The sequence below is a fragment of the Gymnoscopelus braueri genome (assembly GCF_963280865.1).
Source record: "Gymnoscopelus braueri genome assembly, chromosome: 20".
NCBI classification, from domain to species: domain Eukaryota; kingdom Metazoa; phylum Chordata; class Actinopteri; order Myctophiformes; family Myctophidae; genus Gymnoscopelus; species Gymnoscopelus braueri.
In genome coordinates, this window is record NC_137622.1 from 3,871,054 (window position 1) to 3,899,051 (window position 27,998).

General features: G+C 42.6%; 2 protein-coding genes across 4 annotated transcripts in view; one reads left to right on the top strand and one right to left on the bottom strand.

Annotated features, from left to right (window-relative positions):
* Positions 1–27,998, bottom strand: part of LOC308076156 (nocturnin-like) — a 459,509-nt gene that overhangs the window by 354,523 nt on the left and 76,988 nt on the right. The window lies entirely within an intron of this gene.
* Positions 693–27,589, top strand: mgarpa (mitochondria localized glutamic acid rich protein a). Of its 3 annotated transcripts, none has more exons than XM_080416280.1 (9): positions 693–881; positions 6,926–7,032; positions 8,400–8,508; positions 12,337–12,357; positions 16,741–16,952; positions 18,091–18,478; positions 22,678–23,463; positions 24,033–24,081; positions 25,791–27,589. In XM_080416280.1, exons 1-8 carry the CDS (start codon positions 803–805, stop codon positions 24,050–24,052), a joined length of 1,722 nt encoding a protein of 573 aa, XP_080272406.1. In that variant the 5' UTR covers positions 693–802; the 3' UTR covers positions 24,053–24,081; positions 25,791–27,589. The 3 variants fall into 3 exon arrangements, with proteins under 3 accessions (XP_080272406.1, XP_080272405.1, XP_080272407.1); XM_080416279.1 differs by having other exon boundaries at positions 22,678–23,456; XM_080416281.1 differs by having other exon boundaries at positions 16,741–16,943; positions 18,100–18,478; positions 22,678–23,456.

The following is a 27,998-nucleotide window of genomic DNA, read 5'->3' on the forward strand; positions in this document are numbered from 1 at the left end:
AACCTGATTTCCATGGTCATTTCATCAATGATCCATCATTTAATTTGACAACAAGCAAAATAATTGAATGATGAAAATGAGAAGGGGGTGGCGAGAACTTAATCCATTCATAGAGTCATTATGGTATCCTATCCCCTGTGTTTTCAGTTTGTCACCTGTTCAGTCTTTATTTGAGGTTGTTTACTTTACAGTACTGATCACCCCCCCCCCCCCCCCTTACTGAGTCTAAACAGCTGATTCACATGTCGCCAACTGTTCCTCTGTCCCTCTCCGTAAATCAGCTTAAAATACATTATTTCGGTGTGGTGTGTGTATTAGTATAGCATGAAATAACCATACAAGGACTTGCCCAGCTACTCTTGTCTTGTTTGTCTGCAAATTGCAATTGATTGGAAATGTTTTGACAAATGTGGAATGTTTTTGGTACATGCAGTTCCATCATGGCGCACAAACTATGTTCAATCCGCAGACACATACATATTAATCTGGGGGTCCTTGACATGAAAATGTTTGCGAACCACGTGGTTTAAACAACATTAGGAAACAAGACCCAACAAAACGCAACCCGCAAGCCAAAGCAAGCCGCTTGGAATAAGCGGACATGGCAACGCCGTCATAGCGCGCATATTTACGCACATAGCGTTGAGGGGGAAGGGCTTTACTCTCTCTTCACACGCCGTCATCACCAGCCACATCAGATCAGAGAGGGAGGAGGATCACTGCATTCATTCTGTCCTTTGCTGAAGAGATAACCTTCCTCAGTCCCTCTCACACACACACACACACACACAGCCAGCCAAAGATGTTTTCGTGCAGGGCAGCCTGGCAGAGATGTGGGCCTCTGGCGAGGAAAGCAGCCTACAGTGTACCCCGGCAGCATGGTGAGTTTCCTGGGGGGGCGATCATCATCACTTATTTCAACCCTCCTCCTCCCACACGATCACCACAACCCCATCCGACTAGCATGAACTTGAGGTTCTTTTAAGCTTCTATCTGATCTGACTGACGCAATCTGGCACGATTAGCTCCTCACAGCAGCTCCAACGTTGTGAGCCATCGTGGCCCGACTACTGTTGTGGCTGTGCGTAAATTCCGCTTAACTGTAGAGAACATTTTGTCCCCGATCCATGCGGGTTGTGATGGTCGCTACTTCTCCAAGCTGGCAGATAAAACATTGGCATCGTGTAGGGGGAGATCAAGGTCATAATGTGATTTCTGTAAACGATGCAGAGGCTCTTTTTTTTCATGTGGTCCCCTCTGTTGAGCTAAATATAGAAAGCGGTATGCGACAGTAGGCCTGTTCAATTTGGGAGGTGATCAGCCTCTTTATATTGATTTGGGAGGTGATCAGCCTCTTTATTTTTGATTTGGTGTGTGTTCCAGTTTAGATACAAGCCTATTCTGCTCGTAGCAAAGCATCTTTGATGTTTATTTCACCAATATAGTGGTCTGATATTCAGACTAGCCAGCTGACACACACTTGAAATCGGAACAGTCGACATCAGCCTTGTTATTGTATTCTATAAAGATGTCTACAATCTAATACATAACCATTATTATTTTTAAAGAAACACCTCACACCCTCTCCTATAACTGACGGGCTGTCGACTCATTAAACACAGATCCATGGTGTTTTTTAGAGACCCCTTTCCGTGATATGTGACCTTCATTGGATCATGTGTGTCACATACATGGAGGACGGTTCCTGTGTGTTGAGGGACACGTGGTACAGAGCAGCGTGACAGTGGGCTCACTTTAAAGACTGCACTGCACTGCCTATAGCAGGGGAATGTATGGGACATGTGCGCCCCTGGTCGGTGGGTGGGGGTGATGGCACATTCTGAAACCACTGGAAAAGATGGGATTTTGAATTTATTAAAATGTATTAATTGTATACATGTAGGATGTGCCATGGCATGAAGAAGGCTGTACATTACTTAAGTGATTCTCTAGCCTTGGATCAAGACTATCGTAGATGTATTTTTATCGAGTCTGACTTCTGCTTTCGTATCATGAATTGGAGAATTGCTAACCTTGGATCAAGATGATCATAGAGATGTATTTTATCGAGTCTGACTTTTGGATACGAAAGCAAAAGTCAGATTTGATAAAGTGATCGACTTGATCCAAGGCTAGTGATTATCCAATTTTCATATGCTTTAGGCCAGAGAGGACCCCCAGTTAGGCCAAGTTCCCCCATAACTGTACAAATGCAGCACAGTTATGGAAATGGAACCAAATGGCCCCGTAACCATTTTGTAATTTGTACACTCTGAGTTACAGACCTGTAAGGGTCCATTTGGTTCCTTTCTATCAATAATATTGGGGACCCCTGGGGCTCCCGGACCTTTTTGAGAACCACTGCATTAGGTCACAGGCTCCTGATTTTGATATTTTCTATTGTGTGTTCACATGATTTTGTCATTTGGTCCAGAATTCTATTAGAGATGACAGTGAAACTCTAATCAAACAGCCATTCTTGTACATTTTCTACTAGTAGTATTTACTTGTTAAACGATGTGCATCATTTAGCTGGCCTGCTGGGGTGTCCGTCAAGAACGCCTGGGTACCATGTTGAGAACCATTGTTTATTTTATTTTCACCTAAAATGTGTTTCTGGCGTTGGACATGGTCAAACTAGACGCACCGCCGGGCGTACATGAAGGCCCCCCACAGATCCTTATCCCAACCGTCCTCCTGAACCACACCAAACCGTTCCTCCTCCTAACCTTCACCGTACTAACGATGTGTAACCTTAATGCTTGCCCAATGGGTGCTTCGATTTCCCCAAAAGCATGGTACAGTAACATGATGACCAGCCATTTGCTCGTAACCCTGTCATCACTGTTTTGGACATGTCATTCAATACAAGCACACATTTTTAAAATAAATGTAAAGGAAATAAAGACTTTTGGCTAAATTGTTAACGTGTTGGTTATACTCAGCCTTCGTCGCAAAGGCGAGGTTCTTCTCTGTTGACCGGCTATCAAGCAGTACATAGAGGTGTGTGTGTGTGTGTGTGTGTGTGTGTGTGTGTGTGTGTGTGTGTGTGTGTGTGTGTGTGTGTGTGTGTGTGTGTGTGTGTGTGTGTGTGTGTGTGTGTGTGTGTGTGTGTGTGTGTGTGTGTGTGTGTGTGTGTGTGTGTGTGTGTGTGTGTGTGTCCAGCCCACCATACAGCTCTACGTGCCTCCATGCATGAACTCATTGCACTCCTGCAGTGCAGTGACAAATGGGTCGGAGCCTTGCCGCAAGATGAGCTGTACTGGGCCACCCGTGACTATTGACCCCAGCCAGCAGCCCCCAGCACCCTTTAACTAAAGAAACATATCCTGGCCTAACACTGTGCCATCCTGACCATATCGCTAGTCACCACTTTCACACACCAGTAGAGCCTATTAGCCTGTATAATGAACACCGATGGGAGTGGGGTGGGTGGAGGTGGGAGGTTATAGAGTGGATTCGTTAGTGAGATTATGAGGGGTCAGCTAATCCTTATGCTGGTGGACGTTGTGGCAACAGTCTAGAGAGCGAGATGGCGTGTACTGTATATAAAGCCCAGTCCATACCAATGATTCGCCATGCAACGACTTGCAACTTTGCAACCACATGCAACAGAATCCCCAAACTGCACCGACCTGCAACGGGTCAATTCCACCTGATTTGGATGCTATCGATGCATTGAATGGGTGATTATCACCTTTTATTAGACCATTGAATGGGCGAAATAGGCGACATACTGACCTACCCGCGATTTACCAGACCATTCATTGGGTGTTATCAAGACTTACCTACCAACGGAGATGACTTAAATAGTTCAGTTTCGGTTTTGGTTTTGGACCATGACGGAGGCGCGCAGTCTCAGGCGAACTGGAACCCGTGAAGGACCACCGAGGGAGCTAAAGCAACCGAGTTGCCGTCCTGAACGGTGTGACGTTCGCCTGAGCCTACTCAGCGCCGTTGGAGTTATGTACCGATAGGCACAGAATCGTAAATAATGTTGTGGGGACTGACAAATCGCGGGTAGGTCAGTATATCGCCTACTCGTCGCCTACTCGCCCATTCAATGGTCTGATAAAACGTGATAATCTCCCATTCAATGCATTGATAGCATTCGAAGCCAGTGTCAATTCAGACCGCTGCAATTTCTCTCTGCAACGTATTGCAATGGTTTTGTTGCACTGAATCATTGGTGTGGACTGGGCATAATATGTTGTTATTATTATTAATTTTTTTCCTTAAAGGTAGGCTGAATTTGTAGTTTGTATTCGAGTTCAGGTTAAAAAACTACAGCAGATTAAAACATGGCAGCTTAGTAGGCAACACAGCTGCAGTTAAGCACATTAATAATGGCTGTGTTAGATTAAGGTTGGCATTTAATATGCAGCAGTCACAGAAACGAAGGCATTTCGGCCTATTGGCCTTCGTCAGCGTATTTGTCAGTGATGCGCTGACGACGGCCAATAGGGTGATGCTTTAGTTGTTTTTTTTAATGTCAATGTGCATTGTGCAAGCATAGACAGTTGTCAACAGTATTGTATTCACATTCACACTCCTTAATCTAACACAACCATTATTAATCTTTTTAGCTGCAGCTGTCTTTAATACATCATGGTGAGCTATAAGGTCGTCCTTATGCATGCAAGTGGAAAACAAGCTACAAAATAACCTACTGTTTCCATTCAGTGAAAATACAGATATCCAAGTTTGTGATGCGTTGTGAGCTTAGTACCTAGTAAGGCCCTAGTAAACCCCTGGGGGACACAATATAGGATTTAAGTGGTTTTAATGAGACCTAGCTATTCTTATGCAGTTGGTGTGTATTACATTTTAAAGGTAATGTAAATGATTTTTGATGGGTAAATTCAAGTTTTTTTCTCTCCAGCGCTTTACTGAGCAGAAAATACATTTTCAGGTGGGTTGCCAATTTTATCCAATCAGAGTACCCATTTATCAGCTTAAATTGTATAGAGTTCCAATTTTGTCTGCTCATTTCACTTAATTTGTCCTGTATAAGAGTTGTCTCTCCTGATTGGATAAAATTGGTATCCTCCTGACCTGAAAATGCATTTTCTGTTTACTAAAGACCTGGAGAGATGTGGAGACTCCTGTTACTGAACAAACACTCGATGGCAATGATTATTATCAGAATATAGAGCTATTTAACACTTATTTTAACAAACAATATCACTGACGGCACATTCTGATAAACAGAATGCTTGGCTGCAGATCTGGGATGGCGGTGCCCTACTGAGCGCTTGGCTGCAGTAGATTGAACATTGTCATGCCTGAAGAAACTCTAAAGATTATCTGATCATAATGAACACCAGCTCCTGGCACCTGTCACACGCCTGTTTGTGTGCAGTGAATTAAATAATTTACTTTGGTTAACTGTTGCATGCACTCCTAGCTCCTGAATTTCATCACAGTGAGTGAAGAGAAAGCTTTTGGGCGAGTTCACGCGACCCTGTGTAACATGATTGCCGGTACTGTAACGTTAAGTGGAATTACATTTGGCTTTATTGTGCAAGAGCAATGTATCAATAAATACATGGTCAGAGACTACAAACTAACGAGACAATTTAAGGACCTTTCAGTACATATTGAATTATCAGTGGTGGAAAGTAACTAAGTACATACTAGGTACACATAGTACTTGAGTATTTCCAATTTCCAGTACTTTTACTTCTACTCCACTACATCTCAGAGGCAAATATTATACTTTTACGCTACTACAATTATTTGAAAACTTTAGTTACTAGTTACTTTTCAGATATAAATTATCATATTATGAAACATGCTGTTTGAAAATAGCCGATCTACATGCAACGCGTTGTGAGCTTGTAGATTGCTATTTTGAAACAATTGAGTACTTTTACTTTTGGTACTTTAAGTACATTTTGATACCAATACTTTTGTACTTTTACTCCTTAAAATTCTGGACTTTTACTTGTAACAAGAGTACATCTACATTGCAGTATTGATACTTTTACTTAAGTAAAACATTTGAGTACTTTTTCCACCACTGCTCGCTTTCAACAAAACATATACAGTGTAAGTAAGGGACGAGGGCTCGTTAAAGGCATATTTTTGTCCCATCCCAGGGCTCTAAATCCAATCAGAAAAGGAGGGATCATGGAGTGACGGTGCGTGTTAATGTGCTTCGTCACCAATCCTCTCCCTCCCAGCAGCTGATGTGTTTAAGTAGCACATTAGGCCTAATACAGTGGCAATCTTTTTAAAGCCACCAGGGTTGCTATGTTCAACTCAATGACTACGACTTATACCCGTCAGTATATACACAGCATTACTGCCGACCACCACTTCACATAACATTCTGCTGTTCAACTGTTTTTGGTGTCTGTTCTTTTCAGTTTGATGATATAGGTGTGCAACAGGTAATCAAACTAATCCAATTCATCGACAAATAAAATGTTCAAAAATGACACAAATGATAAGGCGTTGTGAGCTTATAGAAGTTAAAATGGGGCCGTAAGGAGTATTTAACTTAAAAAAACGCTTCTGGGGTCATTTTAGTTTTTAAGTTGCCTCATTCAATATTTAAATATTTCATAATCATTTGATCAGACGATACTCCCTCCTATAATAGCCCTCCTATAAGAGTCATTGGAAACACGCATCCCTGCTTCTGGTGACATGATATTGTCCTAATATAATGCACGAGAAGACCCATTTTCATGGCTACCGGCACAAAAGACAGTCGGTCTTAAGTTTATCGTGTTTCCCCCATGGGGGTTGGTGAATCTATAATTTCCCATCCAGCTCAATTGCACAGGGTTTTCTCTCGCAGTTTTCCAAGTAAAGCGTTGTGGTCGGGTGAAAAGGGAACTAAAAGGCGGTGCTGAAGCAAAACAAAAGGGTTTGAGAATGACATGACATGTGACTTTGTTGTGTTGTTTTGTGGCAGTGATCCAGCGGCGGCCCATGTCGTCGCTCCCTGGAGGCGGCCCGTCGGGAGAGAACATCCTCTACACCGTGCTGTGTGCAGGAGCCTTCGTCGCAGCTTCTGGTTACGTAAGTTCCATCCTGTCCGCCGTTTTCCTCTCCTCATGGAAGCTCCATTTCAACTTGGTCACACGACGGCTGCACGCACACAAACATAGCCGATCTACAAGTTGCAGGCCGCATAAGTGTCGTTGTGGTAACTGTTCCCCTGTGTATTGTTGAAGTGTTGTCACCTGTTCTTTTAGTCTTATTTAACCCATTAAAACCGGGAAAGCATCTGTGTAATTTTAGATTTTAGCTATATTTTAACCACTTTGATACTTATGCTTTGGCTATTCAAAAATAGCAGATATACAAGCTCATAGCGCGGCACTTCGTGCCACACAAGCTTGTAGATCTGCTATTTTCGAATAACCAATAATCGCAAATCTTTGCATGTATGTGTGTATATATATATATATATATATATATATATATATATATATATATATATATATATATCATACACACAAAGATTTGCGATTATTGGTTATTCGAAAATAGCATAGCATATATGCATATATATATATATATATATATATATATATATATATATATATATATATATATATATATATATATATATATATAATTTATTTTTTTCCCCCAAACTCAAATCTTTGCTTCTGGGGGTCCCTGGAACATAATATTTTGAGATTGGGGTCGGCAGCCAAATACATATAGTTTTTGGGGTCCTTGACATGAAAAGGTTTGAGCACCACTGATATAGCAACATTTTCAGAAAACTGTTAGGATTTAGAAGACATTTTGTAGAATCGGCCTCAGGTCTTAATGGGTTAAGATTGTTTGGTTTACAGTACTGTCGCAAACCCCCCTGCTGAGTCAGTAAAACAGCTGATCCCCATGTCATCTATTTTTCAACTGTCCCTTGTCAGCGTTTATAGCATGAAATAACCACACAAGGACTTGCTTAGCTACTCTCGCTTGACTCCCAGAGGGGATAAATACCTAAAGAATACCTCTGCTATTTATGAAAATCGAGAAGATGTGTGCAAATCTTTGAATATATATATTGTTTTAAGCGAACATTTTTAACTCCATTCTTTGCTTCTGGGGGTCCCTGGAACAAAACATTTTGAGATGGGGTCGGTGGCCAAATACATATAATAAAGGTCCTTGACATGAAAAAGTTTGAGAACCACTGATATAGAAACTGTTGGAATTTAGAATACATTTGTAGAATCGGCTTCAGGTCTTATAGAGCCCTGCTGATGCTGGATATTTATCAAATCTAATACAAAAAAATATTTGATTAAAGTTTGTAGTTGAGAAGTTGTAACTTACACAACCATTTAATGAATATATGTGCAGTATTTCACAAAAAGCATTATCAAGTTACAAAGTCTGTGATTTTGACATTGTCCTTTTCTCTGCAGGCATATAGCACTACAGTGGGGGATCACGAACGGTTCAACGAGCGTGTCGCAGACATCAAAGCCCGGCCCGGCAGGCAAGAGTGGACACCCAAACCATGGCCTCCCAAGAGTAAGTCCAGGCTATTATGGATAAGGGTGAAGTGTGAACATGTTATTGAAGATTCAAGCATAAGAACAGCAGGACAAGAAGGGGGGGAAAAAAGGAAAATCTCCCAATCTCAGACCCTTCTTACAGTTGTCCTGACTAACAAAGATGCTGTCCTTGAAGAGTCATATTCTATGTACAGACATGTTACTCTTACTTACTGTATAAACGACATCAACAGTGTTGCTGAAACAACCAAAAGGAGAATAGTGAAGTGGAAATGGGCCTTTGCACAGCTGTTGACTAGGCCCTAATGACAGCAACAGGAGCTTGTGACAAGACCCCTGCTGTGAAGTTAAACACTCTACAGATTGGCATTCTATAAATTGCCATCCCCCTTCTCTTCTCTAAACCAATTGAAGCCCATTTGCCACGTGCACACTTCTCATGCATGCACTCACAAACTGACGGTGCCTCGTCGTGTTTGTTTGTAAGTTTAGATTTTGTGCAAAATGCCTCACGCCCTGGTCCTTTGGCGCCCCGGACTCTGGGTTGGGGACCACTGGTCTATGACATGCTGCGTTCACACCGCGGTGACAAAACCTAGAAAACAACCTAGCGTGGCCAGCACAGGTACATTGTGGCCGAGTCTGGTTTTAATGGCACAGGGGAACTAAGGAGTTATTCTAACATTTACGGAACAGAGCAGGGACTGAGTGAAGAGAGAAGGGGAGAGGAAATGGTGAAATAGAAATATGATTGACGCTTCACCGCATCATTGGAGTGCCGGAAAAAATGGAAGCCGGTTCAACGTTTTTTTTGAGCGAGTCAATTCAATTCAATTCAATTTTATTAAAGTGTCAAATCACAACAAGTTGTCTCAAGACACTTTACATGTAGAGAAGAGACCCGACATCCCACCCTGAGCAAGCAATTTTGCCACAGTGGCAACGAAAAACTCCCTCTTAACTGGAAGAAACGTCAGGCAGACCCTAGGCTCTACGGTGGCGGCCTTCTGCCTCGACCGTGTCGGGGAAAAGAAAGAAAGAGTCGAGGGGTGACAAGTGTAGACGGTCGGTTTTTATCTTCATGTCACTGCCTTCCATTGAAAAGTACTTGTAGCCTGTTGCTTAGTCACTGTTACTGTTGAACGCAGCAACAGTGATGCACTGGTATATGGATGCCATCTGAATTAATCATAAGCGTGATGTGAGGTGATAGTGAAGTCCACAATAATCATCTATTATCATTTGTTTTCATCCATTGCCCTACAGATTAAAAATATGGCAGGCTAATAAGCAACACAGCTGCAGCCTATCAAATTAATAATGGGAGCCCAGTGCGCACCAATGATTCGCAACGCAATGAGTTGCAACTTGCAACCAGTTGCAGCGGTCTGAATTGACCCGTTGCAGGTCGGTGCAGTTTGGGTATTCTGTTTGTGAGTGGTTGAATCATTGTCAGACTGGGCTTTAGTCTGTGCCAATGTGCAAGTAGACGGTATCGTCAGTGCACATTGACACACCTAGATCTTACACACCCATTATTAATCTGATTAGCTGCAGCTGTTTTGCTTACATCACAGTGTACAATCAGGTAAAAACATGGCAAGCTGCCATGTTTTACCCTGCTGTATTGTTTAACCTGAAAACAAACTACTAAATCAGCCTAGGGATTCAACCCCCTTTAAGTGAGGTAACTAAAAGCCACTATTTACGCACCGTCTGTACCAGACAACTCCAACTTAGTGCCTTAGTTGGTCTGTTCCAGCTCTCCCTGAACAAAAGGAGCAACGTGTTCCAGGCAAAGGATTGTGGGACCGTTTGATGACCTGGGATTATCCTCTACTTATTTCGGTGTCAAGTGCAATGTCACTGGCTGACCACACCCACCCACCGTGACGCCTAAAGCTGTCAACATGCACAGTCCAGGAGCACGCACTCAGTTCTCAAAGCTCAATCTCACAACGCATCGGTTAATACCAATTTGGGGGTCCTTGACATGAACACGTTTGAGAGAGTGGACACTGAAGCCTTGTGCTGATTAGTATTCAGCCTTGTAGTTATCCTTATTGCCTCCTGCTTTGTCAGTGTTATGTAGTTGTGAGTAACTGCATTAAGTACATTTTACTCAAGTGGAATTTGCACTTTTTTTTGCAATTTAGAGGTACTTTAACCCATTTTGGGCGGGAACCCCTATTTGTAACTATACCTTTCAGGACGGGAACCCCAAAAGGGTTTCCCGTATGTACAGTATATAGCGACAAACATTTTTTGTAATTTCTTTATACATATTTGAAGTTTTTCAGGAAAAAAAGGTCTGTATTTAGAAGGCGTTTTGAGAATCGGCCTCGGGTCTAAAGGGTTAAATATAACACCCTTTAATCATTCATGTTTCAATGTTTCAAAGTGTCCCTGAGCAAGACACTTAATCCCTAACTGCTCCCTGGGCGCTTCCCACTAATACTGCACTTCCATCAAAATAGTCAATTAGTATGTAGCCAAATAGTGTAAATAATAGCCAAATGGATGGCTAGATGCAGAGGACAAATTTCACATAATGTGCAAATTTACTGTGACAAAAAATACCCCAAAGAAATGGGGACCATGTACTGTAGATACCATAAAACTTCATTATCCACTATATCTTTCCTACACCTGCCTGCACAGGCGTCTCTCGTTCTCTGGCTCTCTGCCGCTCTCTCTCGTTCCCTGTGTCAACAACTCCCGTGCTCCTTGCCAAATACTTCCGTCTGGTCATCCCCATGTCAACAGCCGTGCTGCTCCTAGCCAAATAGTTCCGTCTGGTCATTCCTCTCATGTTGTCTAGTCAGGTCCAGCCAGCTTTCTAGAGTTCCTCGTCCATGTGTTGCTGCTGCGACTACTACTACTCGCCTTGCCAAAACGTCTTGCTGTTCAAATGACGACTATTTATACTCCGCCAAGCTGGGTTGTCTATTTATTTTCTCTCTTCTTTAACCCATTAAGACCGGGAATGCATCCCTGTCATTTTTAGATTTCTTTGGCTATTTAAAAAATGGCAGATATACTCAAGCTCATAGCACTATGAACTTGTAGATCAGCTATTTTATGAAAAATCTCGAAAATGTTTGCAAATCTTTAAATATATATATTTTTAAAGCGAAAACATTTAACTCAACGCTTCTGGTGGGGGTCCCTGGAACAAAATATTTTGAGATGGGGTCCAGAGTCAAATACATTTTGGGTGGTCCTTGACATTTTTGAGAACCACTAATATTATAGCAACATACGTTTTTTTCAAAAAGCTGTTAGGATTTACAAGACATTTGCAGAATCTCCCAGAAGCAAAGATTTGAGTTAAAAATGTTCGCTTAAAAAATATATATATTCAAAGATTTCCACGATTTTTCAAAAAATAGCAGGTATACAAGCTCATAGTGCGGCACCCAAAGAAATCTAAAAATGACAGAGATGTATCCCCCGGATTGAATGGGTTAACTCAAACCGGAACAACACCAGTCTCAGATGGGGATCACAAGGCCGCAGACATGGAAGAGAAATCGAGATTAGACGTAATTGGTAGAGGCTTTGCTTTCCGCTCACCGTCTGAAGTAAAGTCTGTTTACCGATTATGATCTGCAAGCGTGCAGCCACTGTGTACGACAACTCGCCAAACATAATGGCCCGAGTGAGAGTGTCGACCGAAGTCGACATGGCGGTACGGTAAACATGTCAAGGCTGATGATGTAGAGGAAATTGCTGTCTCAGCATTGTCGTTGAAGTTATTATGACTTGTGTTCTGTGTTGATATGGTGTGTGTTTGTGCGAAGCAATGACACTGTTGGTTGTCTGTCTATCTGTTTGTTTGCAGGCAGGGGTGAGGACGAGGAGGGTGAGTCCTGTGATGTCTCATATATATCTTATTTCCAATGCCTGGTCTCAATGTTCTCTAAACACTGATCTGAATGCTCTCTTAATCTCTGATCTGGGCTCAAGGAACTCTGAAGCATGTTCTTGAGTGATTTTTCACCATCTTGGGATTCTCTCTCTATTTTCTATTAAAGCTTACTAATAATAACACTTAAACTAGGATTTACAAAGGGAATTGACAGACAATTTTGCATCATTATTATTGCCGGTATGTGTGTATATACTATATACAGTACATTTCAAAGCATGCATTACCCATAAATGACTCATTGTAGCCCTGTCTTTGGCGGCTCAGTGCTACCAGGCCCTCTGTTCTGATTAATCGCTGGGCAGAGTGTAGGGCTGCATGACTGAAATGACAATCCTTATTATTGTAATCATGATTATTAATCAGTTATTGATAAGGATTTTTGTTTTTTTGGTAGGAACTTCCACATTCCATTGTGCTTCTGTGATCACAATTCTCAGTTATTCTTGATGAATTATGCAGCTCTAGTAGAGTGGTTAATGAGGCTAGATTAACTAACTCTGTAAAGTATCTTAACTAACAATGTAAAGTATCAACACATCTTAACCCTGATATGTACTTACTTGCGTGCCGGTTGTTGTGCATCCGAAAATAGCCAATCTACAAGCTCACTGAGCTTCTATATCGGCTATTTTCGGATGCACGACCAGGTATCAATCAGGCTTTACCAATCAACCAATTTACCAACTTTGAGACTCAAAACTGTTGTTGAGCAACGAGCATGCTTCCAATGTAGTCTGTACAAGTAACAATGTTAACTTGCTGATTTTACATGTAACATAATGTCATTTACTCTGAAGAAATATGCTTCCTCATTGTAAGACAGTGGAAATGCACATACAGTATCAATCAAGAGACCTACATTAACATTACTATATTTATTTAAAAGCCAGACGCATTAGAATTTCCCATTGGCACACATTGTTAGGATTTGGTTAGCAACGTAGTGGTCGGTTAAAATTGTGGCTGAATCTCGCTAATGCTGGCAGCTATCTTGCGAATGCAATAATATACTCAAGGACATGAGGTATCATATTATATCATTCATCAAGTTTGCAACAGGCATTTTAAAATAACACCCCCTATAGTTGTGATGTAATGACAGTATGCCACAATAGTAAGGCGGAAAATTGATACCATAGTGCACTTGGTGATACAAGCGCGAAATTTGGCACAGATGACCTTCATATGACCCTAATTGATAATCAACCTCTGGCCACGCAGAATTCCTAAGATTTCAAGATGGCCACCACCAGTTTTCAAAATGGCTGCAACTGGGCCAATGTGTTGGACTATATCGCTTTGCTGGGGCTTATTTTAATATAAGAGAATATGTTCTGGAGGTATTCCTACCAAGTAAGTAACATTAGGTTCCAATATGGCAGCATATTTCCCAATATGGCTGCCGATAGATTGCAGAAATGTGCATCTGCTTATGGTTTATCCACATGAGCTTGTAGTACATGTATTTGTATTAATTACCATACACAGAATACATTTATGGAACATTTGAAAGTGATTTATTAGCTTGGTAAAGCTTAGTGCTTACTTTTTGTTTTGTTATCAAGTCATTATAAACACATTCTCATTTACAATGGTGGCTGGGCAAGTGACAGGCCAGTGTACTAGCAACTGCAACCACAGAGGGGTGTGCAGATAAGTCCAAACTTAAAGCATTTGCAGTGTCCAGAACATGCTTTTTTACATCCACATCGTGTCCGCTTCTGGCATAATTTGGCAAACAGGACTGCACAAGAGTGACTGGCCCCATATATGTCCTGCTTGGAGTGCACTTCATTTGCATTCACTTCCTTGTAGGAACTACTTCTATGAAGTTCTATCGTACATGAGTACTATGAACTCCTCGCATATCGCACTCCTTGCATATGTTTATCATTTATTGAAACAGGTGTTGAACCTAATTTGGAGAAGTTGTCTGCCATGCTGACCTTTTTCCCTTTCCATGGAAGGACGAAACTGTGTGGCATCCCCTGAATGCATGAAAGAAGCAAAGACCTGATGACTTTGATTCAATAGCTGATGCAATTTCATGAACGGGGATCCTTAAGAAGTTGAATTGGTGTTTATACCTACCTATACCTACCTAGTGTATGTAGATTGCTTACTTGCATATCATACATCTCGCCTACAAAGCCGTTTGTGGGTTTTATTTTTTGTTTGGATAATATATTGATAAACAACGATTAGTAATTTATCTAAACAACCGATGTCTCTGCCTGTAAAGTTTTGTTTTGCATGAACCTCAACCCAGCCTCACCTTAAATAAACTTGTTCCTCGAGGCTGAAAGACCTGTTTAATCAGAACAGGGGGCCTCATCTCTTGACACACTTCCACACTACACCACATCAGCCTAAAGCCAAAGTCATACTTCATGGCGCAACAGTGACTAGTGCCGAGAATAGGCGACCTACAAGCTCACAGCGTTGTGAGCTTGTAGGTCTGCTATTCTCGCCCGTTCTCTGCGCTCGACGGAGCATAAATTTGGCTTAAATGCGAAATGTTCCTCACATTCCTTCCCCGCTTTCACTTTCTGTCCTTTCTACCACCCTGCTCCCTTATTCAGTAAAAAGGAACAAAATCAACAACATTTCTACATTTGCAACTCAAGCCCACTCCATGTGGACAATAGCCAGATTTATACACCACCATACGACGGTGTCGCTGGCAAAAAAAAACTGCCGATCCACAAGTTGATGATGTTGCGCGTTCTGAGCTTGTGGATCAGCAGTTTTGACACCGTATGACTAAGCATGAGGATTCATTTATACAGCCGTGTCACTCAACGAGAAATAACGTTTTCCAGTTCTTTTCGTCGACTGATATGGTCGTGCAATAAAGTAGAAATAAGGATGAGCTCTCCAAGTGAGACTCCTACCTGACCCAATACAAAGCTAACTCTGCATCAGACACAAGTCATTTATCTAAAGCAAGCAGCCCGTATCCATTTATTGCAAAAAACGAACGGTAGTCTCTTGTGGTTAGATTAACAGTGACACTATAATGTGTGTTAAGTTATTTGAAGATTAATCTCCCGTTTCCTCTCTAACCCCCTTTTTTTTTTTTTTACTCTTTTCAGTGTAATGGTAAAGCTAAGGTCCTCTGCGACCGCCTCTGGTCCTAGAACTGGACCGTGATTGGTCCTAGAACTGGACCGTGATTGGATGTGAACGAACGGGAGAATCCTCCCATCCCTCCTCTTTCTTCATGTCCTGTACTGCTAAAGAAAAGCCCCACACTCCACCTCGGGAGTGTCTGTCGGAACGTTTCACGCTTGGATAACGCTTCAACCTTTTATTCATTCTACTTTTCATTCCACTAAAGGACTGTAACGATAGATGTTAAGGACCAAAAAAAACAAGGGAAAAAAACAAAAAACGCACAAATCCCTGTTTCCCTCATTTTGCCTCATAAAATTGCTTCATGTTTGAACTGTTGGCTAGCATAAAATAAATGTTGATGGATAAATGTAAATGTGTAATCAGTGGAGGGGGGGGAGAAAAACGTTTACAAATAAACACGCACAAACTACATGGGCTGTCTCAGTGTCTATCTAACTATCAGAATTGCAGAGTTCCAGCTAGTATATTGTAATTGGAAGTAATTGGATGGTAAGAACCTAACGAACGCCTTCACACGCTAACCCGTGCTTCCCGCTGTCCTCAACGCCTGACCCTAACCCGTCGTTTTGTCAATAACGTCCTTTCTTTCTTTCTTTGTCTTTTTGCATGGCGGTTTGTGTGGTGAATGTTGTGCTACTGTTGGCTCTTTGCTTTGCTTGGGGAGGGGGGTTCTCAGGTGGGGTGTGTGTGTGTGTGTGTGTGTGTGTCACTTGTGGAACGGTAAAGGTTTGGAGTGGCATGGCTCTGTGTGTGTGTGTGTCTGTGTCTGTGTATTTTGAGTGGGGTGTGTGTGTGTGTGTGTGTGTGTGTGTGTGTGTGTGTGTGTGTGTGTGTGTGTGTGTTTGGAGTAGTGTGAGTGTGTTTTGGATCAGCTTGTGGAACAGCAAAGAGAGACTATTCTTAGCGTGTCGGAAAATATCATCACCCCTTGGTGATATGTATTTTTATTTTAAAGAATGGCTCATATCTTAACAATTGTGATTGTATTTATCATTTTACGTATTTGTTAAATATAAAGTTTTTCAACCGGCATGCGTCAGTCGGGGTGCAGGGGTTGTTATCAGGCTGCAGGCTGCTTCCAGGATGCAATGTGTGTGTGTGTGTGTGTGTGTGGGGTGTTGGCGGTCGAACCCCCGTGCCCACCTCTGACGCTCCTCCCTTCATCCTGTTTTCCAGGAGGAGAGGAGGAAGAGGAGGCCGCCGAGGAGGGCGAGGGAGCCGAGGAGGAGGGAGGAGAGGAGGAGGCGGCGGCAGCAGAGGGAGCAGAGGAGGAGGCAGCTGAGGGAGGAGATGATGAGGCGGCTGCCCCTGCAGAGGAGGCCGAACCCGAGGCCGCGGCGGAGGAGGCGGAGCCTGAGGCCGTAGCCGAACCAGAGGCCGTGGCAGAGGTAGGCCTGAAGGTCCTTACACACCGGGGCGATTTTCTTCATGTGAATAATACGTTTTTTTTAATACGTTTTTTTTAAAAACCTTATAAAGTCAATGCAAGCTTCCACACCAGTTTCACAGAGCGAAAAAAGCGTCTTTTAATTATTCGGAACGAGTCAGAATTTTGCGTATATTCGCATATTCGCCGGTGTGTAACCGCCTTGACTGTTGCAATTCATTTCAGATTACCGCAATCATTTTGCCTAATCGTCAGAATCGTTCATTTATGTGTTGAAAATCTGTGTATATATAGCCGATCTACACACTTGTAGATCGGCTATTTTTTTACGTATACAATTATAAAATATACTGCACAATGCATTTTTTTAGCAGTGTATATGTGGCCTGTTTTGGCCAGAATACATTTTACTCTGTCATTTCTTCGTATATTTAAAGGGATATTTCACTTTCAAAAATATTTTGGTCATTTTATCTTCTGCTCTGGCTTTTGGGAGCACCCCGGACAGTTTTTAAGTTGCTTGATTCAGTATTTAGATATTTGATATTCATTTTATCAGACACCCCCCCTTCCTATACAAACCCATTGTAACTTCAAACTCCATTTTAACCATGTTAGATTCATCAGAAACACCTGTAGTTGGTTCTGGTGACTGACATTGTCCTTTTTTGGGAAAATGAAAACGATTCAAGAAAAGAAAAAAGTAATTGAAAAAACACGTATTAGGAGGTCAGGATGAGTCACCAGAACCAAGGAAGGGTGTTTTGATTAATCTAACATGTTAAAAATGGAGTTTGAAGTTATAATGGGTTTGTATAGGAAGGCGGTATGTCTGATAAAATGAATATCAAATATCTAAATACTGAATCAATCAATCAACTTAAAAACTGTCTGGGCGATCACAAAAGCCTGAGTAGACGATAAAATGACCAAAAATGTTTTGAAAGTGAAATATCCCTATAAGTTATTTGTCATATCTGCCCCGTGCAGATTTTTTTTTCTCTTGTTGACAAAGCCTAAAAGGCAAACGGAAATATAATTTTCATTTATGTTGTTAAATATATAAATCAATTAATCGCCAATTATTTTGGTTCCACAACTAACCGTCAACTAAAATGTAATGATCGTGTCTACCCTAGGCAGAGGAGGCCGCAGCCGAACCCGAGGCCGTAGTGGAGGAGGCCGTAGTGGAGGAGGCCGCGGCCGAACCCGAGGCCGCAGCGGAGGAGGCCGCGGCCGTACCCGAGGCCGTAGCGGAGGCCGTAGCCGAACCCGAGGCTGCGGAAGAGGTGGCCTCCGAGGCCGCAGCGGAGCCCGAGACGGCGGTGGAGGAGGTGGCGGAGGTCGTCGCCGAGGTGGCGGAGGTCGTCGCCGAGGTGGCAGAGGTCGTCGCCGAGGTGGCCATGGAGGTGGAGGCGGTGGCGGAGGAGGTGGCCCAAGTGGCCGAGGCTGTGGAGGAGGCGGCCCAGGCCGTCGCCGAGCCCGCTGCCGCCACCGAGGAGGAGGCGCCGGTCGCCGAGAGCAACGGTACGGCTCCTCCCCCTGAGGAGGAGGAAGCACCAGCCTCTGAGGCTGCTGAGGCCTGAGGTTGCACACACACACATACACACCACAGGGAGGTGCGCGCACACACACACACACACACACACATGCAAGGGTTATATGAGCAAAGGATAGGACAGAAACGCCATTCACTGAGAGGCAAACTGGAGCCGGAAGTTCCATGGAATGCATCGAAGTGGGAGAGAGCCGGCAGGACAAGCACATGAATAAACTGTCTTTTAATTGCCACCTGCACCTTGTTTTCTGATCTGTTGTTTTTCTATGTGCTATATAATTTTATTGAGGTATCTAAAGAGCACAGAGCTGAGCTGTCGAGCCTGTAAACCTGATGAATCTGCCAGGGTGATTACTGTGAATACTGTATTAACTCGGATGGGTTCCATTGCTCTTCCGGTGCCAGTTTGCCTCCCAGTGCGCATATGGTGCATGCTATGGGCTAGAATGTCTGTCCTATCCTGGTTTATATAATCCTTGACCGTAGGGTGGCATTATACACATCTCTGATCTCAGATCCCACTATGATCTATGATAATCTCTGGATTGATTTCGACATAATAACTTGGAATTGGAATTCCCCACTGATCTATATTAATGAAGTATTAAAGTTGGCATTATTAAAACAAACTCTACCCACTTTAGATCTAAAATCTTAGTCCCACATGTTGTAAAATGTTTGGGTTAGATAATGTGTTTGAGCTTAGCATATTGGCTAAACTGAATTGTTTATCGACAGATGAAGCAGTTAAATGATACCACCGCTGTTATTAACAGATAACCACCCCACATACAATCACAGTGATAAATGTAGGATAAATCACAGTTTCTTCCAATGCTATTATCATTGTGTAATGTTTTTTGAAATCCTTCACTCAAATATGGTCTCAAAACCGTATACATCTAGCTTCTGTCTGTTTAGGCCGTACTACTGTACCAAGCCGCATGGCGGCTTCAATCTTTACCACTTAAACCTCATATAATTAGTTGACAGGAGTCCCTGGGCCCTATGCTAGGCCCCCTCCTGTTTTCACTTGACACAAAATATCTGAAAATGACCTACCTACAAGCTTGTGAGCTTACAGATCTGCTATTTGCGAATGTCAGCCACATAAAAGGGACGCTAGGGTTCATGACTTTAATAGTTATTGCGTAATCCATCCAGAGATTATATGGATCACTCCACTAGAGACACTAAAACCAGTCAAACCTACAGTACTTCCTCCGGTCAGTCAGTCATTTGAACCACTAGTGACAGGTTAGCTTCCGTTTCCCACAAACCAGGCTTCACCTCTCGCAGTTTTGCGTTCTTTTATTGTCTTTCTGAGATATATATATTTTCTTTGTATTTATTGGAGTGGATGTTAAAGACGGGGTTGTGTGCATAATACTGTATAATATATATGTGAGGATTGAGAAGAAGACCGTATAATATATGTGAGGATTGAGAAGAAGACAGAGTAAATTATTCTGTTATTTTCCCTCTTTCGTCACAAGATGATGATATGAGATTTTTTTTCCGGTGTGTGTTTGGAGTAGATGTATAGGATTTCTCATGTACCTAAATTGGCCGATTCCGTACTGTGTTGACCAAAAACACCTTCAACTTACCTTTCCACTTACCTCTTTCCACATAGGGTTGGGTTGAACCTTTCTCACCTTGTATACCTCAAGTTTCTAGAGCACTGTTTCCCAAACAGTTGGTCGGGACCCATATGGGGGTCGCGGACGAATCTTTATGGGTCGCGTGTAAATACCCCCTTTTTTTTGTTTTTAATTATTTTTTCAAAAGATTTTAAAAAGATTTTAAGTTGAAAACTAATTCAAACGTTTTTTTTTTAAAGAATTCCATTAAAATTGTATTAAATATTGAATATTGTCTACAAGATCACAACACGTCACATCGCGACGTGTTGTGAGCTTGTAGATCGGTTATTTTCACTAATTTGGGTCCCGGGGAGACATCAAATTTCTCTTTTGGGTCTCGAGCTAAGTAGTTTGGGAACCACTGTTCTAGAGTACACACCGTGAAATGACCAGTAACACACCTCACTTCAGGGTTTTCTTAAATCTTCTTTTTTTCTGATATGACCACTGACCACCAATGCTCAGACTGTTTCTTGGGAGATTTTATGAACACTGTCTTTTGTTACTTTTTAAATTGTTTTTAATTGTGCTGCTTCTCTGCCAGATATCACAGAGTTGGTACCCACATCTTTGTAATGTTAAAACTGGTCCGCCGCGCAGCTGTGTGTGACGAGCTTGTACAAGCTGTGTAAAAAAAACTACTGCGCTGTTTTTATTCGAAAAAGGGAAAGTGAAAGAACTCGTAAGGTTAACGACAACAACTGGACAACTCGGTACCTTGTGTGAACTCGTTAGATTCTGCTTATAAATGGATATTTTAAAAAATTCTAATGAAATGGTTTAAGGGAATTCACTGAGCCATAAAATAAAAGTATTATCAAACCGGAAAGATTTATTCCCGTCTTTAATTTGCCTGAATTTGGTTTGCTTGCGTTAATGACTACACCTGTTGCAGGGCGTTTGGGTGCAGAAAGCTCTGGCAGTTAGTTCATGCTTTAGTTGTAACAGTCCTAATCAATGCACCAAACACAGACGGCAAGTCATGAATTGGCACTAAACTTGTCAAATTGTAGTCAACATTACACAGATTACAAATCAGCACACATATCAGGAAGCTATTTTAAATGTTGAATGCTTAAATTTGGTGTGCCTCTTTCTGGTGATATTTGGCAGGCAGGCCTTTTCACATTTTCAGGTTGTAAATTTGATGGCAACAGACATTTTTCATGGTACAAAACATTTGGCATGCAATACACACTGACACTGTTCACAAACTCCTCCATGCACCTTGAATCCCTCTTTCTTACAGTTTGTAAGGGAGCAGGATTTGCCAGACTCTTCATTGCCTTGCCCTCTGCTGCTTTGCCTGCTTTCTGCACCCAATTCTCTGATTTCATACACACTATTGTAGCATTAGAAGTGCACCTGTGGGATATATTTTACTTCACTAACGCACACATCTTTGACTGACTATGGTATTGGGCTAAATAGATTTTCCTCTCTTTTTAAAGTAAATTTGTACTATGCAATTTACAGTAAAGTTTATGGTTAAGTATCTGGATAACAGTTAATCTCATTAGACTCTTCAACTCTAAACTTTGGCATTTCAACAATATTTCATTGGAAGCAAAAGCCTCTACTAAAGCTGTCTTTTTCTGGGGAAACACTGTTGGTTGGTCACAGACTGTGCATCTGTCCCTGATGCCACTGTAAAGCATTTTAGATTCTTTGCTGGTCTCTTTTTGGGGATTTCATTGCATCTGCAAGTTGACACCCTTAACAGTAGACAAAAATATTTTATCACTACTGGGTAGGGGTGTCACGATACACAAATTTCACGATATTGTGCTCGCGATATTGATACGACACGATATAATTTATTTCTTTATTACAATTATCAACATTGTCCATCTTCAATTTAAACATTCTTTATTTATAAAGCACTTTTTGTTTTAAAGTGCTTTAAAATTATACAAGCTTAAGGGACATAACCTCATAGTCATATTGTTGTCATCTGGAGTTATTAACAGCTCGGAACAAAATGGCTATAATACCATAGAGGGTCGCTTGTAAAACATATTTGGCTTTGATGCTATCTTAGAATAGATGTAGGCCTATTTGACAGTGCAGAAACATTGCCTTGATGAATGTAACATTAACGAAGGTCAACGAGCGTCCGCTGGACAAAGACACACGCCTCCCCTGTCAGATTATTTTTCTCCAAAAGCCCTTGAATATGATGGTAGAAGACATGATTAATGATTACATATCGCACACCATACAGTAAGAACTCCTGTAACTTTCAACAGCCAAAAAGCATATCGTGAAGTTTTAATATTGCGCTATATCGTGGGACGATATATTGTGACGCCCCTACTAATGGGATTTTAGAAAATCGTGAAGCTAATTCTCATGTTTCATGGTTCAGCACCTCAACTCTCAGCATCTTTTTCTAAGTCATGGTTAGGCAGTCTGACTTTAAACTCCAGTTGAAACAGTAGTTAGCTATTGGGGGAAATGGGAGTTAGTCTTCACTGTGACGGGAGAGTGATGTTTTTGGGTGGCTGGGTTCTGTGTTGCAGTGCTGGCAGCTGCCTCTACCTCAGAGGTACCCATGGTGGCTGAGATAATAGAGGAGACGGCAGCTGCTGTTGAAGAGGTCAAGGGGGCACCAGCAGAAGAGGCTCCACTGGTTGAAGCTGCACCAGTTGAAGAGGCCCCTGCACCAATTGTAGAGGCCCCTGCACCCGTTGAAGAGGCCCCTGCACCCGTTGAAGAGGCCCCTGCACCCGTTGAAGAGGCCCCTGCAACCGTTGAAGAGGCTCCTGCACCAGTTGAAGAGGCCCCTGCACCCGTTGAAGAGGCCCCTGCAACCGTTGAAGAGGCCCCTGCACCCGTTGAAGAGGCCCCTGCACCCGTTGAAGAGGCTCCTGCACCAGTTGAAGAGGCCCCTGCACCAGTTGAAGAGGCCCCTGCACTAGTTGTAGAAGCCCCCGCGCCAGTTGAAGAGGCCCCCGCACCAGTTGTAGAAGCCCCCGCACCAGTTGAAGAGGCCCCTGCACCAGTTGAAGAGGCCCCTGCACCAGTTGAGGCTGCACCAGTTACAGAGGCCCCTGCAGCAGTTGTAGAAACCCCTGCTGAAGTCATAGCTGCTGAGCCTGCACCGGCCGAGGCCGTGCCACTAGTGACGGAAGAGGCTCCAGCGGCCCCTGTGGAGGCCCCGGCAGAAGCTCCCAAGAAGGAGTACATAGTTGTAATACTGGACGGAGCGCCTCAGACAGACAACAGGCCCAAGGTGCTGGGAATAGGACCCATGCATGGCAGAGTCATCCCAGCTCCAGATGATGATGAAGTCCCTGAGGTACCAGGTAACTTGACTTCTAAAACTAACCAGCACATACCGTAGCATACTAATCTACACAAGTTTCTTGAACTAGCGCTGGGAATAATATCGTTGCTGTCGGGCAGAAACAATCCGACAACAATATCCAATATCCATATTTTCCCCCAATCAGGATTCTTTAATGTTAAACTACTACTACTGTACATTCTGTGAGTTTTATGCCCTCTCCTGATGGAGAGGGATAATTAGCAACTGTAATACTGTGATTTGAACCACACGTGGGACACCAGACATCTCCCGCTCATGTAAGAGGGAATATCTGCTTGTCCACGGGAGACATTGGGTTTGTGAGCTTCATGCAGGGCTACTAGTCAACCAGTAAGTGTCCTACCTGACACCAGGGTCTAATGTCTCAATGGAAGAGTAGGGAGACCTCCAAGCACTGCAGATGTACTTGTAATATTGTATTAACATATTCTACCTTACAGATGTATTAGTTATTGTATTAACATACTCTACAATACAGATTGATTTAAATGTTGTGTTGTTTAAAATCGCAGATTGAGGCTTTAATTTCTTTGTTCTACCACTCAGGGCAAGCGACGGCTGCTTAGGATGCAAATGCAGTAGTCTGATCCAAGAGGTACGGGGCTGTCTGATGCATTGTCACACCTTGTCAAAATGTACAGCACTCAGCACATTTTCTCCAACAATTACTGAGCCTTGAATAGCAGTTTATATCGCTGGCTCTCAACAATGGGTCTGGGGACAAATGAAGCCATTGTGGGTTCCAAGAATGTACAAATGGAACCGAATGGACCCTTGGTTCCAGATGGGTCCATTTGGTTCTATTTGTACACTCTCAAAATTAACTAACGGAGGATTTTACAGTGTACATTTGGGTTCCAGGATAGTTTAGTTCATGGATCCCCAGTTTGATTGGGCTACCCCCCACTGTAAAATCTTCAGTGTTTACTGAACTCTGAAAGTGTTCAAATGGAACCATAAGGACCATTCGTTCACTCAAGAGTTAGACCTGTACATTTGGGCCCCTGGTGGTCCCCAGACCAGACATTGACAAGCAGTGGTTTATATAGACACACTGGCCCTCATTTATCAACGCGGTGCAGCCCAAATAATGGGCGTAGGGCGAGATCACCGCACCTTTCGGCATTTATCAATATATCCTGACGTGGGCTTCATCCTACCATACGCTGAGATCTCACGTCTGGTCGAGACCAGTTGTTGACGTTGGCTGCGCCCGTTTATTCCATTCTAGACCTGCGGAGCAGCATTGTCTGACTGTCTGACAGGCATCTGGACACATAATCCACTCCTAAATGTATATCTACACACTAATAATTAATCCCTGTGAATATATAACATTTTATAAAGTAATTTAAACAAACTGCTTTAACAGTCATTCAGTTGCATTGGCTATTTGAAAATAGCAGATTTGCAAGCTCAAAAACGGGTCGCATCGCGACGCGTTGTGAGCTTGTAGATCTGCTATTTTCAAAATATACGAGCGCTTTTGCGCCGGGACTCGGGACTCCCGCGGTCGGGACTCCCGACGATCTTTTCATGGACAGTGAGGTGTACAAACTTACAGTAGCTTGTCATATGTTATGGAGTTATGTCATAGAGAGTTTTGAAGACAACCTAGCTGGGTTAAGGATATAAACCCGACGCTCCAATCTCTTATTAACGTGGCGGAATCACTGCCGCCCGTCCGAGTCTCACGGGGAATAACATGACTGCTTGTGCACTGCTCGGTATGGGTTAAATAAATTAATATACAAACGTATTCCATTCATGGCGATGTGATTGGTATCATAATATGTCATTCATGTAGGCTACAAGCCTACGTGACAAAGATTGTACCGCTACGGACGGTACGGATTACAATACATGAAAAACACAGCTGGGCGGGCGTCTGTGTGTGTGTGTGTGTGTGTGTGTGTGAGAGAGAGAGAGAGAGAGAGAGAGAGAGGGGGGCGTGTGCGTGTGTGTGTGTGGCGAGGCAGGCGGGGGAAACTCTTTCTCATTGGCTTTTGATGTCTTTGGTCGTATTCTGGTCCTTCTTCATGTCGTAAAATCGGGGCGTTTTGAGAATATTTAAGGGCGTGTTATTTAAATGACGCTAGGTTTCAGCCGTGACATTTATCAAGCCTGGGACCAAATGTAGGCACGGATCAGCTGTGTAGGATTCGTTGATAAATGTGACTTCGACGTTGGTGTACGGCCGAATATATGGAAAAATATAGGCTGGTTTATACGCTGCGTTGATAAATGAGGGCCACTGGTACTACTGTACATGTGGTTTAACTGTTATTTCTGTTTCAATGACAGCAAACCCTAGGAGCTGCTAAGTGACAACTTTTTACCCTGCGGATGAAGAGGATGGATGTGCCTTTCCCGTTTCCTGCACCCTGGAGCCTGATTTGTACTTGGTTTGTGTGCCGAAAATAGCCGATCTACAAGCTCGACACGTCGTGAGCTTGGCAGATCGGCTGTTTTCGGCACGTGACACGGTGCAGAAGTATAAATCAAGCGTGTGTAGCCCCTACATATGTGATATATACATGTATGTAGTTGTTAGATATGATTATAAATAATGTAAAAAATGCCTGCTTTATGGAATAAGGATCCCATTCTGTATGTACAGTTCTTTTCCTGTTGGATCAAGATGGTGGCTACGATGGCCCAAGGCGGCCTCTTTACATGACCCATGACACTGCACACTGACAAACTACTGCTGCACGACTCCTCCAGTGAGAACAGAAATAAAGCTGTGATCTTAACAGGTTAATCTCCACAGTTACAAGACCAACTCTATGCTCTCGGGTACCGCAGTAGCACCCCAATAGCACCCGGTCTACCTTCCTCAGTACTTTTTAGTCTCAAGTTTACTGCCCAGTGTTTCACTCCAGTGGTATTACCCGTTACTCTGCGTCACACACGGCAGACACAACTACTGCCACCAAAATCGGACCACTTATCCCCCCCCCAACATTTGGGTTGTTTTGGGGGGAATCACCAGCATCGTTTACAGTGCCAACCTCAGGTGTCGTTACTTCTCAGAACTCTTCTCCAGGCAAACTTCTCACTGTGAAAAGGGCAAGTATTTAAAAAATAACGTACGAAAGTAGCTACCTCACAATTTCAGTCCCCCTACAGAAGTTCAGTTTTCAAACTGGCCCTCTGCTGACATCTGCTGATACCTTGTCATGGTGGCAGAGCCAGTGACGACTAAAGCAAGACAGTGACTTTGTACAAAACTCAAAGACAATCATTCCTCATGTTCTGAAGACTAATAAAGCTTGCGTTTGATAACATAAATAGAACGGCTTTTTAAGATTTCATAAGGCAGACATTTTAACCTTTTTTTTTCTTTCTGTCCAGCTTTCCTGTTATTTCTTTGTGAAGTTGTAGTGAAAGTCATGGAGTCTCTCTCCTGGCTTTTACCAGCGGTCATTGTTTGCTGAGGCCGCCGCTGTTAGGGAATACGTCTACATTTCTTAGTCAGCGTTGCTAAGAAGTATTTAAAGTAAGAAAATACTAATGGTTCATGTTGGGTTCAGCATGTTGTTGGGAGACCAGAGAAGCCAAAGTGTTGTGTTTGGTCTTTATTTTGAGGGATGAGCGTGACTTAATGCTTCAGCTTAAAATCTCATATGTATGAGTGTGTGGCGATGTCTTGCAGCAAGTGGAACAATTTTTATGACATTTGATGTGCTTATTATAAAATGCTGATAAACTGTTCAATTAACATTCTGAAGATTTCAGTTTTCACAAGATCACAGCTGGCTAGATGGCTCTGTAGCAAGACTTTCAGTGTGACATGGCTAGTATACACTCGGATGTAGATGACACACCCCACTTACCTTTTTCTCACCAGTCGTATTTCACTTTGTTAGGCATATTTTATGATACCTGAAAAGGGACGATGTAATGAATGTAAGCATATGCCTATGTTTTATTAGGATTGGGAATTATTGTGAATATTGCTCACCATATCTGTTCTTTGTATAGAGGACGTGTCAATTCCTTTGCGGTAGTTTAACAAGAGCCACAAACTTGACTTTTCAATGCATCGTTTCCTTTTTTTTGTGAAATAAAGATGGATTAAAAACATTGGTTTAACCTTGTGGCATGTGTTTTATAATCTTAACAATAATGATAATTCCTCTTTACACTGGCACTAGGAGAATACTAGATATGCTTCCATCTAGCTAAGAGTTATTGCAATCACATGAACGTGGCACACATTGGCACAGGTCAGTGATTCCCAAACTGTGTGCTGTGAGACAAATCCTACTTCCAGTGTGGGAGGTGGTTGTGTTGTCTTACAACATCCACATCCCCTGCCTACATATTTTCAAAATTGTCACCATTACAGGCCCAAGTTCATTCATAATCTTTTTGTAAGCCCGGTCCATATCTCCCAGGTAAATGCCACATGTACAGTACATGTTTTGGGCTTGGAGCAAAAACAAATGAAAACATTGGCCTACAGTACTGTACAGTAATTTGGTCTTGTTGGCATGGGAATCAGTT